This window comes from Nesoenas mayeri (assembly GCF_963082525.1).
Source record: "Nesoenas mayeri genome assembly, chromosome: Z".
Classification (NCBI taxonomy): Eukaryota; Metazoa; Chordata; class Aves; order Columbiformes; family Columbidae; genus Nesoenas; species Nesoenas mayeri.
In genome coordinates this window covers 63022333-63047437 of record NC_137542.1, presented here as the reverse complement: position 1 = coordinate 63047437, position 25105 = coordinate 63022333, and the positions used below count along the sequence as shown (strand labels likewise).

General features: G+C 42.1%; 1 protein-coding gene across 3 annotated transcripts in view; it reads left to right on the top strand.

Moving 5' to 3' along the window:
* Positions 1-6347: 6347 nt before the first annotated feature.
* IQGAP2 (IQ motif containing GTPase activating protein 2) overlaps positions 6348-25105 on the top strand; it is a 125794-nt gene continuing 107036 nt past the window's right edge. For all 3 annotated transcript variants that reach the window (XM_080362898.1, XM_080362897.1, XM_080362896.1), the window contains exon 1: positions 6348-6644. In XM_080362898.1, the coding sequence (XP_080219024.1) occupies positions 6599-6644 (46 nt within the window). In that variant the 5' untranslated portion in view covers positions 6348-6598. The remainder of the gene's footprint in view (positions 6645-25105) is intronic.

Genomic DNA, 25105 nt, shown 5'->3' with positions numbered 1-25105 from the left:
TTATCTGTGGGCAACTGTAGCAGGCAAGAAATAGTTGTAAGGTTGCCTTAGCTATCACTTGGTATGCTGCAAATGTAAAGCTCCTAGTGCTCTGGCTTGAGAGTAATAAATAAAAAATACATTAATGAGTGAATAATGCATAGACTTTCAGTGGAGTGGAAACATTGATAAGCAAATGCAATCACAAAGGAGCACACAGATGCTCTACTACAAAACAAACAGACAAACACCGAAACCAAAACCAAATCACAAAGTATAAAAAAAACCCCTCCCTCCACCTCCCCCTGAAAAATAGAAACACTGCCACAGACAGACCACTTCTAGCTTGTGGATAACATGTGAGGAAACACTCAGGATTTTAATTTTGCTACATCCAACCCGACAAAGAATACTTCTTTGCTGAATCTGTGATCTGCAGCCGGGCACAGATGTTCCCTGCTTTCAAACAGTTCTGAATTCATTTTTATGGTCATTCATTATGTCTAGACAAGGAGGGTCACTCCACTCCGAAGTACTCTGTTAAATGAATAAATATTTATTCCAACAGACAAATGGAAAACGCTCTTTTCTGGGAGAGTTCTTGCAGAAAGATTTCCACCTCTGTTTTGCTAAACTCTTGCCACTTTTGCAGGGACCAGGGCATCTGTCCAAGACAATTTGAACATATACTTTTTTTTTTTTTTTAAACCTGTTCAAGCAGAGTAACTGGTTTCTTAGGTACCTTGGCAGACAGGATTTAACCAAGTCTTGCTAGGACGGGAGAAGTGGAGAGGCCCCTCACCTGATAGGAAAGGACACACAAATGTACACCTTAGAAATTCACCTTAGGTAAGGCTGGGAGGTATAACATGAAGCGATTAGACGTAGGCACAGCAAGATGTGATATAACCCGGTATTCTCACCCTGCCGCTGCTTTTCTCTTTCAACATAGGACACATCCCTCTCTTTTGCACTTACGCAGCTCTTTGGGAACTGAGCTGGCTTCTGAAAAAAAATCATAGCTTTTGGGCATGGAAGAGGAAGGTAAGGTTAAGTCAGCTCAGTCCAATGACTGAGGCAATGGTGTGGTCCTATAGATAGCCCAAAGAGCACAAAATCATCAGCAGGAGTGGTACTTCTCTGGTTGGTAACATGCAATTCAGGACTGAGGAAGAATCACTGCAGAGTCACAGTATTGCTGTCAATCCTCCAATTCGCAGCACTAACTTAGAAATCATGAGGTTTTACTGACAAAAATGCTGGAGGATATATGGCTTTTGATATTTTTAGGTCTGTATTTGCAGGTTTTCCCTCCATGCTATGATGTACTTTTTTACTTTTAAAAACTGAGTTTTCAATTTCAGGATAACTTCTCTTTTCTTTTCTTTTCTTTTCTTTTCTTTTCTTTTCTTTTCTTTTCTTTTCTTTTCTTTCTTTTCTTTTCTTGTCTTTCTTTTCTTTATTTTCTTTTCTTTTTTTTCTTTTCTTTCTTTTCTTTCTTTTTTCTTCTCTCTCTCTTTTTTTTTCTTCTTTTTTTTTCTTTTTTTAAGTTTTATTTTGATTTATGCTCAACAGAGCTCAGTTAGGTATATTTCCGATTACCTTGGCTCACTCGAGCAGCTGTTATAAAAACTGAGGAACATGTTCCTCTAGACATTGAGTTTCGGTATTCAGTGGTGCCTCTAAATGTATGCCGGAACAGTTCATAAGTTACAATCACTTCCTCAATGTGAAGGAACTGTTGCTGCAGAGAGAGAAAAACACTTCTGTTCTGGGTCTCCATTTTATTCACCTTTTCAGTTTGTCACAGCATTTCGGATTTGTGAAATCTCACATTTCTTCAGGATACTTTGACTGTCATAGCTTTTGTCTAGTTTGAGCTTAATATACTTTTTAAATTAGGTTCTCTGCTGTGACCACAGGCTCTCACACATTGGAAGGGAAGAGCTGAAAAGGGAATCAGGGAAGTGGAGTGCTGGACACCACCACCTCCTCCTCTCTCTAGGCGCACAAGGCAGGGAGCAGAGAGAACCAATCTCCCTCACTTACTTTTCCTGAACAGGGGAGTTACAGCCTCTCCACTGATGCTAGCTGTGTTTTTTCAGGGATCCCTGTGGCCCATTATGTGATGACATATTTGTTTACTTACCTCACCACAATAAATAATGCATAAGATGAATATCATGCTGCAATGCAGGCTGTAATCCAGCCCAGTTCCCAGTGCTGAACCCCACAGCTGATCGCCTTCCCTGCAGAGGTGGCACTTGCAAGAGCTGGGGCAGACCTCAGTGCTGCTGCAGCATCACAGGCAGCTGCACTGGGTGGGCACTTCCCGATTTTATGTTTTCTAATGTTGCCTTAAGTGCCTCTTGACCTCTGTGTTGGATTCATAAGCACAGTAGTCATGGTCTTTTCATTGCAATTTATGCAAAATATTTAATCTGCGTTCACCTGATGTTCCCACTGCAATCCTTGTCAGCGTACAGGGAGACCAGTTCTGCCACTGTGGCCCAAATGAGTGGCCACCTCAGGGCTGAAGTGGCCATTCCACCATGCTGAGGCACCCATAGTCCACCCTATTGGTCAGGCAAAATCTGCTGGCTACTCAGGGAGTGTAAAGGATGGCCAGGCATTTTTGGTTAAGCACACTCCATTCAGTCTGCACAAGTGTACATGTGGCAAGTCCAGCTTCAGCTTGTCAGCCTTTAATTAGCTGCATGAACCAAACAATCAAAAAGATCCTTGCAGTAACCAGGAGCCTGCCTGAAGTTAATCTCCTTCCATATTGTGCTGTACAGATTCAGGAGCAGCTCCCTTGTCCTGCTTATTGGGGTGATCTGTCCAGCCCAAGCTTTCTCTCTTGTGAAAATAAAAAGGATGTGGTCTTTCTCTGCAATACCTAATAGGAAAACAAAACAAAACAAAAACCAAACAAACACAATAACAACAACAACAACAAAATCCTATCTTTTAAATTAGCTAATGTAGTTTTTCTTTCTGCAGGACAAATACAACCAGCCAAAGCATATGATTTGACAATAAAATAAAGGCATTATCACAGAAAAAGTGACATTAAAGCTACTATTTACAACAAAAAGCCTAGTGTCTCTAATTACCTGCATGTACTTGCGTCACTGCTACATAAGCCAGCCAAGAATTTCAAATATCAATATCCTTCACCATATAAAATCCCTTTGTACCCAACAGCACTGTCAGGAAACATGAAGTAGCAGAGGCCTCTGTTATTTTGATCAAAGTGCAGGCAATGAGAAGTAGGAAGGGTACATTTTTATTTCTCCTTTCTCTCAGTTTTCTGTCAGCTGGTTTTCCTGTTAGGTCTGGAGCAGTCCATAGCTACCAGTGAAAATACAGTCGGTGTATTTAAATACAGACTGTTCACCCCGAGCTTGCTTCCACATTCTCTCCCTACGGGGGCAGGTTGTTTTACTCACAGGCAGGTGTGCAGGCTGGAGCTGGACTGTTAGCAAGAATGCAGTGGGAAACACGTTATCCACAGCACAATGTCCTTGATAGTACGGTGCTGACATTGATCTTATGCTACATTAAAGGACCCGAAGTGCGACCAGGAAATGTCCACATTCAAACATTTACACTAGATAGCTGGCTACACTGATTTCTTAAGTGCCTACTTCTTAGTAATTATTAAAGTGGAGTGCTTGAGTACTTAAAAGAGAATATGGTCCACAGCCTTGGATCTGGTGCAGGATAACTAAAATTCTGTGGTTGATGTCACATCATTTACTGCAATCAGCTTTCCTTTAAGATGGTGGAAAAATGCATGGTGTCCTGCCTTTCTTGCAGAGAAATTTTCTGGCCAGCTGAGTGGGTGCTGGATGCAGCTGCCTTGACATTGTAAGGGAAGATGGAGGAAAGAGAGGAAGAAGATACAGAGGAGCTGCTTCCCCACCTGATGTTTGGCACCCATCAGCTTGCAGGGGCAGGCTGCCATCCCTACACCTGGTTCCTGCCAGAAGTGTCTAAATCTTCATGCTATAAACAACTGAAAGAGTTTGCCTTTCAAGTTGGAAAACCAGGGATTAACAAATCTAATGCAAAAGGTTGTGTGCAGACCCACGTGGCTGCTGCTTGTTACTCCAATATTCTTTTACCTGTCTCATCTCCTGCTGAGAGCATTTTGTTCCTGTGGTGCCTGTTGCTCTGCAAGCATTACAGAGATTATTGCTGCCAAAAACCCGCTCTCACTTCTCCCCAGACCAGCCTTTCATTTCTCCCCCCAGGCTGCCTCTTGCTCTGTGCTGGCACTCACATTCAAGAGGCAGCTGGCTGAAAGTGATGGGGGAACCGCTGGCCTAAGAAATAACTCCACTGAAGTAAAAAGTTAGTCTTTCATCTGAATCAATTAACTGAGTGCCCATGCAATGACAAAAATGCTCGTGCCAGCTCAGGGCAAGAGGAGCCATGTGGCAGAGGAGGGCGAGGATATATTGAAGGTAGAGTCTGAGAGATAAGGATGAACATTTTCTCAGCAGTGGTGACAGTGTAAGTGCATGGTGACACCACAACTGCACACACCTTTATCTTTCCAACCACAGCAAGTGAGGGAGCAAGGAGACATATCAGAGACTGGCGCCATCTCACAGACACCTTACAGGGCTTTGCCAGACAGTTCCTCCAGGACAGAAACCCCTGTGGCAGGCTGAGGGCTTTTCAAGACACAGGGGTTGTCATTTAAAATGTGATGCAGCTCTGTCAAAAATAAGCTTTTTAGGGGCACTCAATTTTAGTCAGAAAAAATATGTTAAAGAAAACTTTGAAGTGTTTGATTTTGACTTAAGAATAAGGGAAATTGAAAAAGTGTTCTTCAATATTTTCTTAACTCAGTCTAAGTATAACAGTATAAAAGGCAGTAAAAATGGTCATGTAAACCAAATGCAATCAAATTTTCAATCAAATGCACTTTAAACTGTGGAGGTTATTCTCAATTTCCATGTTGGGTTTGGTCACCCACTTTCTTTCTTTTGTAAGAGGAGAAGCAAGTAAATGGGCAATTGTTTAAAAATCAATAAAGCATTCAGAAAGCCAATGTAGACTGCTGTTCTGCTAGTGCCTGCATCACACACCTTTACAGTAAGTCACCATCAGTGGACTCAAGGGATGGAGCAAAAGGGAATAGAGGAAATCAAAATGACCTCAAGAAAAGTAATGGCATTTCCCGTTGGGCTTAGTTTTTCTCCTATACCCTTTCAATCCTTTCCCTCCCAAATAATCCATGTTTTAATTACTACCAGCAGTGTCTTTTCCCTCAGCATGTTTTCGACTCATGAGCCATACCCAGCACAGCCAGAATGTGCAAAATGAAGGCCTTGCAAGCAACCTGCAGACAGCCTGAAACCTGTGGAAAACCACAGAGGAGACTCTGTAGATCTAAGACAGATTTATTTTGAAATAGAAATGACTGAAGTCTTCCAGACAATCTGCAAACACTCATCAAGAGTCACCTGGCACCTGGCTATGCATTAAACCACAAGCGTATTCAGGTGTGTTGTGTCTCACAGGCTCTGCAAGGCAGGCTGTGGTTGTGCACAGACACTGTTTCACTCTCCGTCTTCCAGCAAACTTCTGTCAGGGGCTTAGAGACTGCCAGAAAGGTACAGTCCTGCCCTGTAATACATTTCCATTTGAGAAACTCTTGCCCCTGTCCATCTGCAGGTGCCTTTCAGATGTCACCTGGGTGCCTTTGACCCATGGATTTGTTGCTTTGCTGTATGAAATCAAGTCCTCTCTGAGGATATGAGGGACACCCTGCAGGGAAGACACAAACACAGGCACACACCCCACACCCTTACAAACCCCCTCAGGAAGGGACATCAACATGACATCAACATACCCTTGCAGGTGCACCCTACTACAAATGTGCCCTGTAGACTGCAGTGGTGGCTTTCCACCCAGGCAAAAATGCTGCTTATGCACAGTAAAATTGCAGGAGGGAGTCCTGGGCCTCTTTTTTCACCCCTCTTCAGAGTCCTCACTGCCAAAACATCAGAGGGGAGGAACCTTGGCCTTTCAAATTGTGGCACTGGGGGTTTTTAATTGCCTTTTTTTTTTGTTTGGTTGTTTTGGGTTTGTTTGAATTTTTTCTTTCCAAATAGTTGTGTGGTTGTTCTTGAGGGGGTTGCATGTTTTTCATCCCTTTTATTTTTCGCTTTCCTTTCCTTATTGTTTTTGGGGGTTGGGCCTTCTTCCCTCCCCGCTTCTTCCTCCCCCCTCCCCCTTTTTTTAATTTTTGTTTTTGTTTTGCTTTGCTTTTATGCTTTTCTGTGCTTTTTGGTTTGAGGAGATTTCTTTTTATAAATCTGTGTTTTACTTTGCTTTCTTTTTGCCTCCTCCCCACCCCCCGCCCTTCCTTTCTTCTTCGTTTCTTCTCCCTTTCTTTTTGTTTCTCGCGGCTGTTTCTCGCCCGCAGCACACGCGGGTCTCCCGGCCGCCGGGGCCCCGTGGCCCTGCGTGGAACCGCCCCGGGTGGCCCCGGCCCCGCGCGAGGCGGGCGCGGCCGCAGGCGGCAGCAAATCAGCGGGGCCCGGGCCGCGCATAAGAAGGGCGGGCGGCAGCCGGCCCCATCCCTCCCGGCGGCGGCAGGATGCACCATGAGGAGCTGGCGCCCCTGCAGCGGCCCCGCTACGGCTGTGAGTGGGGTCTAGGGGGGAGTGGGGGGCGCTTCAGGCCGCCTTTTTTTTTTTTTTTGTTAGGTTTGGTTCGTTTTTTGTTGGTGTGGGGTTTTTTGTTTGTTTGTTTGGTTTGGTTTTTTGTCCCCTTCCCTTGCCGGCTTTCGTGGTTTAATATTAAAAGAAGGACTTGAGGGAAAGTAGAACCTGGCTAGCAGACGCTGTTGCAGCGCTCCAGTTTACTTTAGGTTTGTTTGCAACGAGCTCCGGCTGGGTTTTGAACAGGTTTTCAGGGGCTGGGTTTTGTTCTGAAACTTTCCGAATGGATTATAGCGGTAGTTCCTCACCGCAACTGCAGAGTTTTAGGTTGTAGCTAGAGCTTTGGGTTATAACTTTATAACGAAGTTGTGACTGTAGTTTCTGGTTGTAACTCTGTAACCTTTGGATTATCAGCGCGGATTACCAATTGAAATTTTGCTTTCTAATTTTGTAACTTCGATGTAGGACTTTGTAAATTTAAATAATAACTGGAGTGAGATGAGGAGCAGTGCAGGTACCAGGTATCTCTTTTCAGAGTAGACGCATTTAAATTCCCAAACCTGCATTCAAGTAAAGCACTGAAGCACCTTCCCCCCTCTTGCTGCAAGGCTTTCTCAGCATTGCTGTGCCGTACTGGAATCCTGCACCGGGCCGTACTTTCCCCCGGTTCCTGTGGGGAGAGCAGTGCAAGCCTTTGACTTTGCATGTGTGTAAGAAATGCCTTTTATATTTCAGGCATTGAAAAACGTGAACAGATAAATTATTTGCAAAGCTCACAACAGCCCTGGCACTTTGTGGTCTGATGAGCAGCTTCCCAGGTCTTAGCATAATAGTATTGTTGAAAACCGGTTCTGAAACCCCTTTTTTGAGAGAAGCACAAAAATATTTGACAATATTAGGGGCCATATCACTTCCACCCAGGCTGGAAAGAAAAGGTGGTGCTTTGCAGTGAGACCTTCAGCATGGAGTATGCTGTGCACTCCTGAGCATTTTTCTCTATTGATACCTGCCGTTTGGAGTAGTCTACAGAACCTGCAAGTAGGTTTTATTTTTCATTTGCACCACATAGTAGGTGGATGAGAGACTTTTTGAAGGTAGGCTCACTGTTGTCAGTACTAATAATGTTTTCTGCAGTGGTTACTACAGACAAAGGCTGGGTGCCTATGGTAGTGTGTTAGCAAAGTTGAGTATCTTGCTTGTGAAGCCAATCTCCCAATCATCTTGGCTTGCTCCTGTGGTAAAGCAGTGTATGAACAGTGTGCTGTGTGGTGCACCAGCCCAAGGTTGGCACTTTGTCCACTTGTCTGACATGCAGAAACTCCTCAGATGTGTGTGGTGTGCCTATCAGGCCTCGAGCAACAGGGGCTTTTCTGTGCAGGTCTCATCTGGCTGGTACAAGAACATGTCAGTCTGGTGATGTGGCACTTGCTAGTCTGCTATGAAGTCGAATATGTTCAAAGATGAGGCTTTGACTTAAAGCAAAGGGCTCAGCCTTTATGCCTTGGTTCATATCTGGATGCTGAGGATGATTTACCTTATTGACAGAGATGCTGGGGGTATTTTGAGAATCTCAGGCCTTACTTATTACAAGGGAAGAATGACCTTGTTAAGGTTGCTGAATGTATTTTTGAAGAAAAGGTCTGTCCTCTCAGTATTTATACTTCACTGTGGTAGTTCAGAACTTTTTGCAGTGGTGACCAGGGAGAAGTTGGTGTTTGGATTTCTAGCTACTTTCCAAGTTTCAGGTCTTCTGTCCCAGGGACAGGAGCAGATAAGATCATCCTTCTTGTCTTTTCTGCTGCCAGTTCCCTTCTGACAAATGCTGCCTGCTTGCTCAGGCTGCAGTGGCTATTCTGTTCTGCCCTGAATTGAGAGGCTGTGGCTGTTGTATCACACTGCATCCTCATTTTTCAGGATGGATTTTTTTTTTTTTTTGTCCTGCTGAAACTTTTGAGAACTCTCCTGTCAAGGGACTGGGCAAAAGCTTCTCAAATGTGCTAGACTGATGCCTATATTTCAAAAAAAAAAAAAAAAAAAACCAAAAAAAAAAACAAACAAAAAACCACCAAACCACCAAAGACCTCCAATAGAGAACTCTATACACCAAAGAACAAACCATAGCCTTGTCTGTAGTGAAATTGTAAGTATGGGTGCATGTTTCGTTTTTCTGCCTGTTCCTAGGAAACAAAATATGCTTTATCTGTGCTGTATTTGCCCTCCATTTTGGGACAGGGAGGGAGACAGCATTTTAAAGAGTCAGGGTGGGGGGAAAGCTCCCAAACTAGAAAACTTATACCAGCATTATCTGAACACTTATGAAGCCCATCACAATTTGTACGTTCTCTGTATAGCTAAAACTGCACTTCAGGTCACTGGCAAACAGTCCTTGATGTTGAACATAACATCTATGCTGGATTTCCTGGAAGAGTTAATAAGTTTTTCAAGTTAGGCTATCAAATTTCCAAGACTCCTTCCTTTAGTGACCTAGTACTGTTTCAAACATTTAACTTGGACTTTTGACTTTGGCTTCAAGCTCATGGCAAAGTTTGTGTGTTGCTTTGAAGAAGGTTAGAATTTTACTAGGATAATTCTCTGCTAGGGATCATATGAACCAGTGCATGGTTGTCAGTTGTGTTTCATTTTGATAACTAGAGAGGAAGATACATGCAAACTTTGGCTACATTTTGTAGCCTGATGGATACCATTTGGGGGGGAGAAAAAGTGTCCCTGAGCATTAGACCTTGTAGTACAAAACAAGTAACTGAGAAGACATATCCTTGACTTAAAACTAACTTTGCATTACAAGTTTCATTGATGTAGTAGTGCAAAGACATGCATCTAGAAAAAAAATCTTAGAGCTGATCATTCTAATCTTTAAAGTCATTAAACAGTTGAATGAAACCAGACAAGATGATCCCTTTCTGGCTGGGTGGTACTACTTCAGTATTAACATGGTTCATGGGAGAAACAGGAGCTTGGAGCAAAGCCTTTGAGCCTTCTCTTAGCCTGTTAGGGCCAAAGCCTTGTGGCTTTCTGGACTGCTTGTTGAAAGGTACCTCCAAATCTGCATGCTGTCAATAGCTTAAAAAAGATAGAAGATGTTTCTGTTTGTCTCCCATTGAGTCTTTCAGTCAAGCACCAGCTCAAGTGAGATCACACAAGTAGAAGGAAGCTGCTTATACAGCAGAAAATGTGTTAACAGATGCACCACAACCAAATTTATGTATCTGCTTTCTACTCTGTGCTGGTATTGAGAAATAAACCAGGCAACAGCTGTAACCAGACAGAAGCAGAGAAATAGGATGTGTGATACAAGTCAAGCTATGAGCAATTTCTACAACGAAAATGCTTGGTACTGTTGAAGATAACAAGGAGAAAAAGTATAAATCTTGGGAGGTGCCTCACAGATTAAACACAAGGTCTTGAACATAGGAAGGTGATGAATCAGGTAGTGGTGTATCTTTGAGTATGCCTTTTTCCTAACACTTGCAGGTACTTTGTAGCTAGTTCTCCCTTTAACCTCTGTGCAGAAACAAATGCTTAAGTTTTTAAGAAGTGTCTGAATGGCTTTGCTGTGCTTCCAGGAATGTCATAAAGGTACAGTGAGTGAGGCCATGAGTGTCTGGATTCGTAAAGGATTTTGGCCATTTCCATACTCAGAGTATCTGAACGTACACTCCAGGTCCCTGTATACTGATGCATCTGTTGGAGACAAGCAGCTAAAGAAATCATCTCTCCTGCTGAAGCTGGAAGTTCAGCTTCAGTAGGCATATATCATTAAATACGGGAGAAACTTGACTTTGGTATCCAGTGATGAGGGCGTTGCTTGTGCTTCTGGTCATGGCTTTCAGGGCTGCTTCTGTTTGGCACTAGGAGTTAGGAGATGAGACAAATAAGCAGCATGAAACATTGTGAGGGAGAGCTGCCCTGCCTGTGAAGATAGGCAGGGCAAACCTAAAGTGAAGCACAGCCTACACCTCTCTGTGAAACTGTGCCTGGGTTCTTACTTCAGCAGGATGTGAAAACTTGCAAACCACTGTTTTTTTAAAAAGCATTTAACTTTAGAAACTATGAATTTGCCCCTGTCTATTAAATGCAGGGAAACAAATGGTTATTTTTCAATTTAAGAGGGGAAAAAATGTTTTGGTAGAAGTTACATAGGATTTTTTAAAGTGAAAACAGATGTGGGTTTTTTTTCTTTTTTAAAACCAAAAAATAAAAGGGCTTAACTGTGTCCTACACATATATTCTTTTGGGTGTATACTTTCTTGTACTTGTGGTTTATGAGAACACTTTTCTTCTCCTTTTTTTATTGATGGGTGTAATTTGGCAACCAAATACACTGTTTATCTCTTCTACTCTTTTGTAGGTTGCTAATGATTAAACTGCTGAATGAGAACTTGAAAAGTTTAACTGCTTTGTTTAACCAAGTGCACGTAATTCATTTGGTAGGAGTGGCTCTCTGTGTGCTTTTTGTACAAAAGGCTCATCTCCCTTTTAGTCCCTTGGTAAAGAAAGGACGGACCTATGTTACAGCATGCTTAGAGCTACTTGAACACAGTTGAAACAAGAAATATTACTATTGCACTGGAAATGGGATTTATAGCACATGCGAGTGTGCTAGATCAAGTCTAATACTTTAGGCAGGGAAAAGGAAGTACACAGACTTGCAAGCCACTTCTTCTGTTAACTGGAGTTTCAGTTATGTAGCTGTTCTAGCTCAAGATTTTCTTGATACCATTGCTGATTCAAGCTGACTATGATTTACTAGGAATAATCTTACATATGAGATGGAAAAAAAAAAATGCCTGGCAGTGACAGGTAGGACTAGTGGGTCATATTTCAGTGGGATGATAAGCAAATGTGTTCTCCAGTCCTCTGCTCCTTGCAGGAAATTATTAACCTGCTGTGTTTGCTTCACTTGTTCAGGCTGTTTCAGTGTTTTTTGGAACAGATATCCTTGGACTGCTGCATGTTGTAGAATGAAAGCGTAGGTGTTGGATGCATGAGAAGTGGTGCCCACCCTGGCCCTGGGGAAGCATGATCAGGGACGCCAAGGGCCAGGTGCCCCCATCTACCTGGCACAGGGGCACATTTGTACTGGTGACCAACACCTTTCCCCTGGCACTGTGCCAGTTCTGGTTTGCCAGCTGCTATGGCATTGGCCAAGGGTACCCTGATCCATGGTGGTGATGGACTGGTGGGGCAGGCAATGCCTGCAGGGTGCTCTGGTGGCCAAGGGCCTTGGTAGATGTTGGAGTGGGCCATGTGGCAGGAGTGGGAGGGGATAGAGTCCTGGTTCTTACATGGAGTTCTTTGGAGAAGAGAAAAGGGATGGTTTAGAGATCAACCTCCTTGCTACCGATCAAGGGAAATACTGAATCAGGTGGTGTTCATACAAATTCTGCACAGCTCTCAAATACCTTTTGAAGTGTGTAAGCAAATAAACAGCCATTAAGAACCTGTGCTGATAGCTGATTTCAGTGTTAAATTACTGTTTTGTTCAAATGAGTATGCATTAGCAAGAAACACTTACCTGGAGGAATTATGTCAGTTCTCTTATCACTTATTGGCCAAGTTAAGGTCAGCCAGGTATAAATTTTTCAGGAGTCAAATTCAAGAAACACCTTAGAGCTCTCACTCATGACTGCTGGCAAACTGCTGCCAGCCCCTGTGGACCTACTGCCTCAAGGTGTGGTGCCTTGCCTGCCTGCCACCCAGGTAGGCAGAGCTGTCAGGAACTGCTGTCCTCATCCCAGATGCTTCTGTTGGCTTGGCTGTATCAGGCTAAGCAGTCTGTGGCTTCAGCTGAAGTGTGTGATGAAGGATGTGGTCTTTGCCAGTTCTCCCCTGTGGACTCTGATCTGCTTCTTTAAAGTGCAGTAAAAGCTCTTGTGGTATCTAGCAAGGTGTTTAAACTGATTCTTACTAGGCTCCAAAGTCTGATGGGAAATATGTAGTCATGCGTGCCATCATCCTTTACTGGCTGTTCCTCCTGAAAATTAAGGGCATACTCCTGCATTTTTGCTTGATTTGTAAAGTTGCTCAGTACACTGGTTATATTTGCAGGATCAGAGCCTCACAGCTTCTAGGAGTATAGCAAAGATTAATCCAGGGGCAGTCTGAATGTGAAGTGCCCAAACTCTGTAAAGAAATCTGCTCCATGAGGGCAATGGTTCTTTCACAGTGTTGTAATGTTGAACTATAGGCCAGTAAATATTTTACTTGTGTTTTTAAAAGAATGTTTCCAAGGTGTTTAGGGGAATCCTAGATATGTACAGCAATAAGTGTCTAATAGTCCGAGTGTTTAGAAACAAGGTAAAAAGCTTGAAAACTGAACAAGGACATGGGTCTCCTTTGCCAAAAAAGCATGATCCTGTATCTTTCTTCCATGAGACAAGTTGCTGTTTCTAACTGTTGTTAATTATATTGGGATCCTATGTGCTCCTTGCTACAGACTCTTGCAGCTGGTGAGAATTTAACAGCCTGAACTTGCTGAGGTGCCTTCAGCTGCTCTGTCAGACTTCTGTGGTCTTTACCTCCTGTGAATGTTCATGTGATGGCACGGAGATCTAATCTGTCAGGAAGCTAATCTCTCCTTGAAGAGCTGATTTGCAGTCATCTCAGGCCTCTGCAGGGTCTAGCTGCAAACCTCACAGCTGTGCCTGCTGGCCTGAGGCAGGGGGGACTTTCTGGCCAGGTGAGACTGTGGCAGCCAGATTTTAAATGTGCTTAAATTGCTCTGGAACAGCACCCCGAAGTTGTGGTTTTGCATGTGCTTTCAGTCAGCTTTGCTGATGGAAGAAGCGACCTTGACTCCTATGGGATTATTTTTGGCTGGATTAGGTCCCCAGTCTGGCTTGCCACATGAATCTGCAGGCAGGTCTGCCAAGATGATGCAGTAGCTGGAGCAGCGATGAGCACAAGTGGCTGGGGAAAAGGCAGGTTGAGCTGTGTTATGGCTGCATATAGGGATCTGGAAAGTGTATGATGGGGCAACAAAATGTGCAGGCAATTCATGAGCATGGACTGAGGAGACACAAGGAAAGACCAGCCTGTATCACTGTGGTCTCCACTTGAGTGTCCCTGTTGTGGTGCCACTGCCACCCCAGTGCCCTGCTGCTGGGGCTTGCTCTTGGCTCTGCTGCTGCCTAGGGAGTTTTGAGTTACATAAATGTTTGAGGGAATTTCATCTCTAGCACTGTAGTTTAATAAATCTCTAAGTATCAGTAAAGGCATGTCAAAGAAATTGTAAGAAAGTCTAAATACTAGACTACTTGAACAAGAAAGGAAAATAAATGCTTTTTGTATGTAAAGTTAGATTCAAGATGCTTTTCCAACGCTTTTCTGTTGGTAAAATTACTCTTGACTTGCAGAGCCTCAAAACTGTAGGGATGAGATGTGTCTTGTGGTATGCCCTACTTATTTCTGGGATTTTAAGGAATTTTTAGCCCAATTGATTTACTCAGTCAATAGCTGTCTGGCCTCTGTTCACTGGTAAACAAGTCTTAAGTTCCATAAGTACCATATAGCAGAATAAATAATGCATTGAAATACCAGCATGCATATGTGGTAGTGTAACTGAAAGGAATGCAAAGGAGTCCTGGGGAGAGCAGGGTTTACATTTAGATGAATCTGGGACAGACTATTTTACCAAGGAAAAATGGTCAGCTGTTTTTACAAAACCAGCACACAGTAAATGTGATTTCACTACATCTGAGCTCTGAAGTTGCTTTGAGTACTGCTAGTATTTTCAGACCATAGCAGAGCACAGATTTCTTTGCTGTGATTTGGTGGAAGCTGGGAGATGAACCAGACTTGGTTTGGTGTTTGGAATTGTGTGGCAGCTGACTACTGAAGGTATATTGACAGCTTACCTGCAAGGATTGGATGTGGTTGCCTGCTGCTTTGAATTTATGTCACCTCTGACTACAGTAATGAAGTTTAACAAAAGGGTGAGAATGCTCCAGAAAATACACAGCTTTTATCATATGTCAAGTGTCCTTGTTTGTTCTCCGGTTTCTATCTTCATACAGATTATGAGAAGGAAGACCACATGGTTTTGCTGAAGATTTTACTCCTGTGAACTATTTTAGAACAAAATGGATCAAATTTCTTAGTATTGTGGGTAGTAATAGGCAAAACAAGGGTTGGTGTTTCCTAAAACACTGAACCTTGGCAGTAACACTCCCTCCTCCTCCCACCCACCCACCCTCTTTATTTTTTTGCATGTTTAAACAAAATTAAGTAGTTCCAGAAAAGTTTTTATCAGAAGCCTCTGTAAACAAAGGTGAATTTCTGTAACATTTATTTGTATCCTTTTTCCTAAAACTATGGTGGGAGGGTGTTGTCTGGTAGGCTGTTTCTGTCCAGGCTGTAAATGCTACCCATTGACAGACCTAAGTGAACTCCCCAAAAGGTTGAAGAAATGAGCAGCCAAGATTTTTAGGCTCTTGTAGCTGTAAGGGAATTGATCTGTGCTAGCTTCTTGGACACATCTGAGATGTAAACTTACATCCAATCAGGTTATTTCCATTTAATTTCCTCAACTTTTGAAGTTTAAACTTTCTTGGAAGTTGACCATTTGCATGAAATCAACACTGTTGATGGATAAGGCTTGTTGTGACACTAGGTATGTATAGGAATAGTTCCCAGATAGAACAGGAATAACAGATTCACTTGGGCAAGATTCAGCTGATAGAATAGCTATGTTTTCAGACTGCTCTGCTCCCTATGGCAGCTGTAAATGCCTTATTGTAAGGAGTCTGATCTCAAAGTGCGGGCAGAGTTTAGAGGAAGAACTATTACAAGTCCTAGAAAAAGTCTTGATTTTTTTTTCAGTAGTGCTTTAAGAAAGGAAACAGACTGACTATACAAAAATATGATAAGTCAGTGATCAGCCCTTGAGGATGTGTATTTCCTTTTTTGGGTAGATACTTCAAAACTTGCAAACACATAGCTTAATTTGATGTTAAGTTTGTGTGTTGCTTGTACTGTGGTTGCCATGGCAGTGACTGAAAACTAGTTACACTTCCTTTATGTTAGTGGTCTTGATATTGCTATTTCAAGCAGAATGCTTGTTTTGAGGTGCTTACATAATGTTTCCAATATGCTCCTAATACTTTTATTCATGACTGATTTTTTTTTTTTTTTTTTTTTTAAATATTGTTACTGTGGTTCTTTTGTTATTGGAAATGTGTTCAAGGCAGCAAGGAAGCTCTCCCGTGTTAAGTAGTTGTTGCATTAATCCAAACTTTACTCTTTGGAGTGGGCTATGGAGTAGACACAAGCAGGTAACCTGAAAAATTGAGTTATTCAAGGTGAGATTGCCAAAGTTTCGTGTTAGTTCAGGGGAAATATGAATTTGGTAGAATTAATACAGTTATACTCACAAACTTGAGTGTATGATTTTTGGTGAAAGCTCATTTTGTGAGTACAGCTGTCACTAACTTGTTTTAGAAATGGAAGTACTCCATTAATTGATAAGTTAGGAGGAACATCTGGGTCACTCCATATCTGATTTTTGCAGTGATATGTATGATGGTAGAAGTGTCATTGTTTCTCAGAGCAGTTTTGATTCACTATTTAGGTATTGAATGTACTGAGTGGAAGGGTGGTGTTTTGTCTGCTCCTTTCAGACCTTGCTCAAAGACTTAAATATTTTGTTCTTTTGTTCTCTTGTGTGATTCTAACTCCTGGTGATGAAGGAAAAATTTATTCTTATTACTGAGGGCATGTGAATGAGAAGTAAGGGTTGAAGTTGTCCAGAAGCAGTGTGGGCAATTGCCGTGAAAGCAGTGTCTGCTTGTCTGTGCATTGTGCTCCTGAAGTGAACTAGTAGGAAGAACTGGGAGGAAGTTACCCTGGAGCCAGCAGTGCCAGATCCAGTAACTCTGCATGTACTTCCTCACCTACTGTGGAGGAGAGGCAGCCAAGCAGCTTTTAGGTGATAATTGAGGCCATTGCTGATATGGGACAACCCTTGAGCTGGTCATATGCATGGATACACTGAGTTTGCCTTCTTACAAGAATGTATCACCTCACTCATGAAACAAGAGCAAAGAAAGTATGTCTCTACCCCCTGTACCTTTCTGCACCTGTGTGGACCAGCACAGCTGGCAAGGCCAAGGGGTTGTAGGGTGAGACCCTAGTTTGTGAGCCTGATACTGCATCTCCATCCCTTTGTAGTCATTCATGCTTGTGCTGGACCATCTCAGCTGCAGGAACAGTGGTTTTGAGACTTCTCACAAGTAGCTCAGCTCTCTTCCCAAGGGAACTGGGGATGTCAGAGGGAGAGCAGGAACCACCATTGCTCTGTTCAGTCTCTGAGTCTGGATGCCCAGGGCCTCTGTTCATCACCTAAACTTAACATATCTGTATGCTGAAGTTCTGCATCATACAGTATTTCTTTACATAATAAATGTACCTGTAAATCAACTTGAATTAGAGACTTCAGAAGTACTGTAATAATAATTTAGGAATGAAAAGCAAGGCAGAGAAATGTGTTATCCAAGTTTAAGGCTGCAAACCTCATGGTATGCATATTTTTCTCTTTTATTCACATGCTTGTGTTTGTATCTTGAAGGAAAAATGTACTGCAATATTTCAGGTGTTTTCTGGAGCTCCTTTGAGAGTATGAAAAGAGTGAAGCAGATGATTTGTTTGGAGCTGAATTGAAAGACTCTGCAATAGACTAGTTGAGGAAAGAGCAGGGGATGATGAGTTGTCAAAGGAAGAATTAAGACCAGATGTAAGGGCTGGGGGTTTCTACACTGCAGTCTTTCTTGTGGTGATTTCAAATTTGCTCATTGTTTAAGTAATGGTCTTGTTTAGGCGTTTGCTAGACAGGTGTTTCAGTCCTCCTGAGTCTAATGGTTCATACCTTGAGCCTCATGTAGCACTTACGAGTTATTCAGTGACACTTGGTCACAGCTTTCTTCTCAGGTTCTCTTTCTTTCACTCCACCATTCCTGCTTGCCATCCTCCTTTTTGTTCTCTGAGCTATACCTTACCACATTTCTTCTAGCTGCTTACTGTGCTGTGAGTTTGCTGATAGGAAGCTTTTTGATGTCAACATCCCAATTATCTGAATGTTGAATCCATTTGGCAACTGCTCCCCCCCCAACCAATGGAATCATGCTGGACTTCTTTCAGGAAATCTGAGAGGCTCTTCCCTTCCCCTCTCTCTGACTGCCCCTGTCACTTTTGTTGTCCCGTTTGTTCTTGTCTTTCTCCATTCTCACAGACCTTCCCTAACTAACCTTCAGGTATTAGGGATTTGTTACAAGTTTATGTATAAATTACTGTCCTGGTCTCAATCTGTAATGTGGATGAGCTTTTTGACACTTTCACGATAGAAAATGAACAAGTTTCTGATTTAGCCAACAATCCTGTGTAGCATTTTCAGGGCACTATTGGTTACTGTTTAAATGTCCATAAGTCTTTTGAAGAATAATAACAGCGACCAAAAACTTTACTGGTATGCTTTTCTTTGTGGACTTCAACTAGTTTGCCTTTCAGTGGAGCACCAGTGGCTTTTGTCAGACATACTTAGTGTCTTCAGTCTAGGATCCCCCTTTGCCATGGTAAGCCTTGCACTTTCTTCTAGTCCTACATGTTGACTAGTAAGTCTCAAAGAACTTAACTAAAGGTGATTTTAGCTGCTGTTTGCACAGCAAACTGTCCAAACTGGCAGCAGTAGGAGTGTAATAGAGCTGTGGGTCAACATCAACGTGTGCAAACAGATGAGGGGCGGACAAACCTGAATTGGGGTTTCCTGCTGCCAGTGTGGTGAGTTCAGTCTGTGCCCTGCCCTTCCTCTGTATGGTCTCTAGCACCTCTTTCCTGTTCTTCCACTCCACTTCTGCAGTAGCTTTCTGCCCTGTACATGATCCACAAATGTTTATGGGTGGAGTTGTGGCCACAGGTGATGGTGATGTGACAACACATAATGAAAATTGCCTTTGAGGTTAGCAGAAGGCTGAAGGAACATCTTTTGCTGTTAACTTGCTATGCCTCTGCTTTCAGCTTCTTGTGTAGGGATGAACACATTTCAGATGAACTTTTCACCCTTTTTGGGTAGTCTTCAAAATTTTTTATCCTCCACAAGTCACTCCTCCTTTTATGTATGTGTACATATGCATTTGACTTATTGATATACCTGCAGTTTCTTTCAGAGAAAAATTAAATATAAACTTTCTAAGGCTAGAAATAAATTTGATGGCATTTGTGGGCAAGAGATGTAGCATTTTTCTTCTGACTAAAGCCAATTACAAGACTGTAATCTGTAAGAGGTGTGCTGTAGATGCTAACATTTTTCTATATCTTTCATAGTTGAGTAGTGTATTTTTAGTTGACTGGCAACAGGTAAAATGTAAGGAAATGGAATCCATATGGTAAAATTTTGTTTCTTTCATTGAAGATTGTTAATGTATATTGTTAATAAAAAGCAAATAGGTTAAAGTAATTCCAGTGAAATGAATGGAGCAAATGGTGAATGTGTCAAAATACACGGAATTTTAATCACAAGTTCTTTATTTCAGAAAATAGTGAATGTATGAAACTGACAGAGGGAACCTTTCATGCTTTACTATTTGTTTTCTTGTGAATTAATCACTGGAGAATGAAAGCCTGTTGGAGATTCCTGCTGGAATGTGCAATATTATTTTGAATGGCTTGAGCCTCCAGTGATGTGCAAATCTGACCAACCAGCCTTTCGAAACAGTATTTTTTAAAAGTCCACATGAAAAATGTAATTTCTGTTGTGTGTGGAACCTAAACAAACCTTCCAGCCAGACTGACTACTTACCACTGTAGCCTTTTCCAAGCTGCCTTCAAATTTGGCCATTTTAATGGCTTTTAAACTATGCAAGTGGAGATAGGATGGCCTGCAAGGGAAAGAAATAACTTGTAATTGCTGTTCGTTGTCTCTCCAGGTTCATCATTCCGAGTGTTTCCTTAGACTTGGAACTTTTTCAGGAACATGGACAGAGGGCTTAGTAAAGAGTTTTAAGGTCAACTGAGTAATTCATAGAAAGGAGCTAGAATTTTAAAGGTGTCATTTGAGCACCTGAATCTTGGGGAAACCTGTTGTGCACTGAGGTGACCAGCTAGCCAAGTATGCAAAGATAAACAGTTAAAATTTCATTAACAGGTTACATTAAGTATTGCTGGAAACAGTGACACTGGCAGTTTAATGTAGGTGGAAGTAGTTGAGCAATAGGCTGATAAATGACATTTCATGTTTGTAACTGTAGATCATGACACTTGAAGCTAACTGAAATTGCTTGGAGTTGGATTTTCATATATATTCTTCAAGTCCATTACTGGCTCCTTGTTCTTCCAAACATACAGAAGAATTACACTGAAGTTAAGATTAAAGAACTATGTTATTTTTCTGCACAACGTAAAAGGACTCTGCTAGAAAAAAGAGGGCCACACTCTGGTACCATTATACAATAAAATAATGTTACAACTACTTGTTTTGCCTCTACTAAAGACTCACTTCATGGTACTATAGAAAGCTGAGGTTTGAAAGTAAACGATGTGTATACCTATAAGGAGCAAAATGAACGCCAGACATTCTGGCAGCACATGTGGTTATGTGCTCAGTGCCAAAGCTATCTTGTGTCTGTGTGGCTACATGAGATTTTTTTTTTTTAAACTTTGTGGGAATTTGAGTATCTTGAGAGATGTCTGAGGAGTCCTACAGCCTTCTGCCAGTGTTGGAACTGGACAAACTGTGACATTAGTTTTGATGCTTGGCTCCAGGAGCATAGACTGTGGTTGTTGTTGCACCACCATCCCCTTTGTAAGATTGTTCTAAGGTCCATGTATTGTAATACTGCTCTGTCTCTGTAGATGGATGTGGTTGGACTTGTGGGAGCAGATATGAGTGAAATAGGACTTTTTTCAAGGAAATGTTTGGAGGAGGACTTAGAGTGAATGCACAAGAATGAGGCTCTATGAGAATGCTGAAGGGAAAAACTGGTTTATCAAACATTTTTAACTTTATATCAGGATGCCTTTTTGCTGGACTTCTGCTGTCAATACTCCCATGTTAATGGTCTTTGTTTGTTTTCCCTGTTTGCGCAGTGTCTGGCAGTGAGATCTGGTCCAGAACAGTGACCTTGTAGATCCTTGTGAGGGAAGATAATGTCTATCTGTTGGACAGAAAGTGTGTATTTATTTCTGTATGAAAATCTGAGCCTGCATGCTTTGGACAATGTAATAATTAGATTAGGGGAGACATATCTATTTTCAAGAGAGAGGGAGAGTGGTTCAATGTTGGAAAGACTTGAAAAATACCATACTGAAGAGCCTCATAATTTAATGAAGTGTATTAGTCTACTCTCTCAAGTGAATCTGCTCTTGAAGTTCACAGCTGCTGTAGCTTTTTTGAGTGCTGGCAGTGTTTGCCTTTGTCCAGAGCCCTTTATTGGAGCAAATGTTCAGGGAATGGACTGAATTCCCCCCACTGGAGCCATAGAAAAAAAGCTCAGGCCATCTGGTTTTATTGTTGTGGCACATGCACTAGCTGCTTGTGACTGTGTTCTTTAACAGGAAATTTATTTAAAAAATGGTTTGATCAGAGTCTTACATTTTTAATCAAAAGGTAAATGTCCTCTAGTATAACCATAGATCTGGTGGTACTAATGCATTAACGGAACACCTGTAATAGGTGTGTTGTGCTGTAATTTTAACACACACATGTAATAGGTGTTTTGTGCTCTGATTTATTCTTAGTATCCTGTTGAATGATCTGTGTTCATATAGTTAAAGTTGGCATACGTTCTTCTGCATATTTAGTGAACTGTTGCATTAGATACCTGTGAACTGATATTGGGAGCAGAGGCTCGGGAGGAAACTCCTCTTGCCTCTGTAGCTCTGAGCAGTATTTTTCTGATATCTATATACATAATCCTGTCCATGGACTTTCTGGTTGCCTGACAGTGCCATAAACTCCTGCCCCACTGCGGTCAGGGCAGCTCAAGCAGCAGTGAGCCTGGCTCAGAGCATCACCAGCTCAGAACTGCTCCAGTTACGGGTGCTGTCTGATGTGGTGTTGGTTCAGTTGCAGCACCTGAATTGCCAACCTAGGAGTCACCATGGAGCTGAACTGTCCTGGACAGGCACTCCTGGGGCACTGAGTATCTGATAGTACAGGTTTTACTGCAAATAAAATATGCAACTGAATATATTGGCCTCTTTCACACTAGGACAAATTAGTCCTTTTTTTTTTTTTTTAATATATATAACCTAAGCTTTTAAGTTACCTTGACCACATAAAATGCAACTAGCCTTTTCTTGAAACTACAGCACTGAAGTGTGATGGCAAATGCTTCACATTCACAGCTCGTACTCATGGTACAGGCAGACATTAATGGGATGCTGTCTAGACCCTGTTGTATGGGGGCTCAGATTTCACCAGGGCTGGTTATGGCCAGCAAAGTGTCATTCAGGAGTTTTTGTGCAAGCGAGGCTTGGCTTTTGTTTTTGTGTTTTCAGCTGTTACAGCACAGTTCTGTTAAATGTTTTTCAGTGTGCTAATACTGGGGATGTGAGGATGGGCTCAGGTGGAGGAGTCAGGAAGGGTGTGGATTTGGGATAGGCAGAATTTGCAGAATTTTTCACCGGTGGACTGGAACAATGCACTGCCCTCCTTACTGGCATGGCCAGGATGGCACACAGCTGGGACTGCCAAATGTGATTTGGTCAGTGTTTAGTTCAAATATTCTGAAAAAAATTTATTCCTGTATTTTACACTATATGCTCGTGTATCTCTTCTCTCTCAATCCTGACTTTGTTTTCTGTCACCCTAAGAGGATTTTATTCTCTGTCCTCTGTTATGTCCTATGTAATAAGCTTCCCTGTTGTGGTGCCAAAAGAGCTGCCCTCCTCCTTACTCATGTCTCACTTTCCATGGGAAAAAGTCTCTGGTAGCAGGAAATTGAGGGGGATTGGCCTTGGGAAATAAAAGCCTCTGTTCCTTTCTTTGCCTTCTTCAGCATAAGAAGTCTATTGGTATGTCTGTGGCAAATGCCTTATTAAGGTGTCTGCCTGCTAGAAGCAGCCATGTGCTGTTCTTGAATTACTGCAGATAGTCATATGTATGAGTGCAAATTAATGGCAAGGAAGCCTTAAATGCTGCTGCATGTTTTACAGGGATTTTTTTTTTCTTTCCAGTCTGTTTTTTAAAATAACAAAAACTGTCTGTCTGGGGAATTATCTATGAAGAACTTGCAATTATGCCCTATAAAGTGTTCCATGAATTTGCATTCAAAATTAAAACAAACATTACTTTTCCTTGCATGCTCTTTGGTTACATATTATAGAAGTTTAGCTTCATTTAAAAATGCAATCCATGGGTTCATTTGAAAACTGTTGCAAATTAGACTTGTAAAACACCTCTTATTTAACGTTATCTCAAGTATAAAGATACTAATGAGAGAGATCCAGTAAGATCAGTGTTGATGTGGACCATTTAGGTGACCCTGGGACCTCCAAAATCCTTGGCATGGTTGTGAAAAGAGTTAACTCTGCACTTGGGCAACATTCACATAGCCAGACCTTGTTTTTAAAGTTCTTGTGTAAAATGAGGCTATCTTATGTGAACTTGAAGTTTTGAATCTCTGTCCAGTCACTGTTAGTTAGGTCATGGTTCCACTGGTTCATGCACACCTGGGCTTGTCACTAGTTTCAGTAATATTGCAGCTTCAGAAGCAGTAGCTCTGTAACTGAAAACTTACTCAAATCTGGAAGGTTGAAAAGCTTTTCTGTTGGCTACTAATGCTGAGGCAGACTCAGTAAATGCTGCTTGTGTCATGTTCACTGTGACATGGAGTGCCTTGGGTTATGTTGGCAGACCTGTGTTCAAGAGCTGATGAAGTTACAAGTATTAGCCAACAACTGGAGTGTCTGTCTTGGATCAGGACACATCAGGAAGTTTTTCTGCAATCCATAACCAAAACCCACTGCTGTTTTTATTAGTTCTTGTCAGTAGTACAGATGTACACTTAACATTTACTCTGAGTGAACATTTTGCCTCTTAATTCCAAATCAAAAGCGACAAAATGTGTTAAGTGAATTGTAAGATGTCATTTTTAGATGCCTTTTTTCCTGTTTAGCTACTATGTAGCATGTATTTGCCTTCTTTTGTGGCATCTAGATCTCCTCAGAAGCAATATTTAATGTCTGCCTGGATCCTACTTGGGCCTTATCAGTGGGCTGGAGGCCTTCAGGTGAAGCCCAGCCCTGCTCACTCTGCCCTGTGACATCCTTTATTGCAAAACTTTCTTTCCTTGTGAATTGAGCACTATCAAGAAGTTACTGATACAGCAGGAATGTGTTTATTCTTTCATCAATCTTCCCAGTCTTATGACTAATGCTTGCCCTGTTAGTAAGAAAGACTGAGGTTTCTGTCTTCAAACCAGGCTTGTTTGTGTGTTGAACTTGGTGTGGCTGGATTGACAGCTGCATGCATAGATCTTTTGTCTGAAATTGAGGAAAGCTATGTGGAGGGTTCCAGTCAAAGTCTGAAGCCTTTGCCAAAAATATTCTAGCAGACTTGTGGGACACCTCTGTCATACAGATTGTCATTGCTCCTTCTAAGTGTGTTTGTAACCATTTATTTCATCTGATAGCACTGTCACTTTGAAGCCAGTATGTGCTGGAGGGGGAAAGTCTGTAATCTGTCTTATCAGAAACCAGTGTTGCAAAAGACTCCTCCTAGCACAAGCACTGTAGGTATTGGCACTCCCTGCACTCTGTGTTTTTTAGTGCTCAAAAGAGATGCTTTGGCCCTGGCAGGAAAGAAGCCGGATTTCCTACCTGTGAGCTGCTGATACAGTATCTCTTCTAGATAGGATCTGGGTCTTTCACTTTTCAGTACCTCCAAGTTACTCGTTCTTGTTTCTTGACCTTTCCCTCATTATTGGAGAGTTCCCTAAGCAGAACAACTACTACAGTCCCACAATATTTCAGTGACTTCATCTGCCCTCTGAGTCAATATTTGCAAATAACTTTGAGAGATTTAAGGCTGTCCATGGCTTCTTGATCTGGGATGTCCCTATTGAGGATGAGAGGGACCTGTGGATGTGTAGATCCAGGACTAGATTGTAAATCATTAGTGTTATCCGGCTAAATTCCTGGACCGCTTATCAAATGGGTTTTGTGGTTTTCTTACTCCTACTGTTGGACAAGCTGCCTCTTTCACTGCTTTGCTTATGACTATGGTGAGTTGTTTAGAGGGCAGGTGTAGATATCTGTTTAATGAGCTAAGAGGAGGAGGCCATAAGGCCTGTGTCATAGGAGAAAATGGCTTGGTCTGGTATCAGCTGCCCTGTCCTGGCTGACTGAGCCACAGCCCATTAGGATGGTCAGCTGAGCTCCTCTGGCATGTGTGAGGCCCTCATAGCTTAGGGTGAGCTGTGGCATTTGAAAGT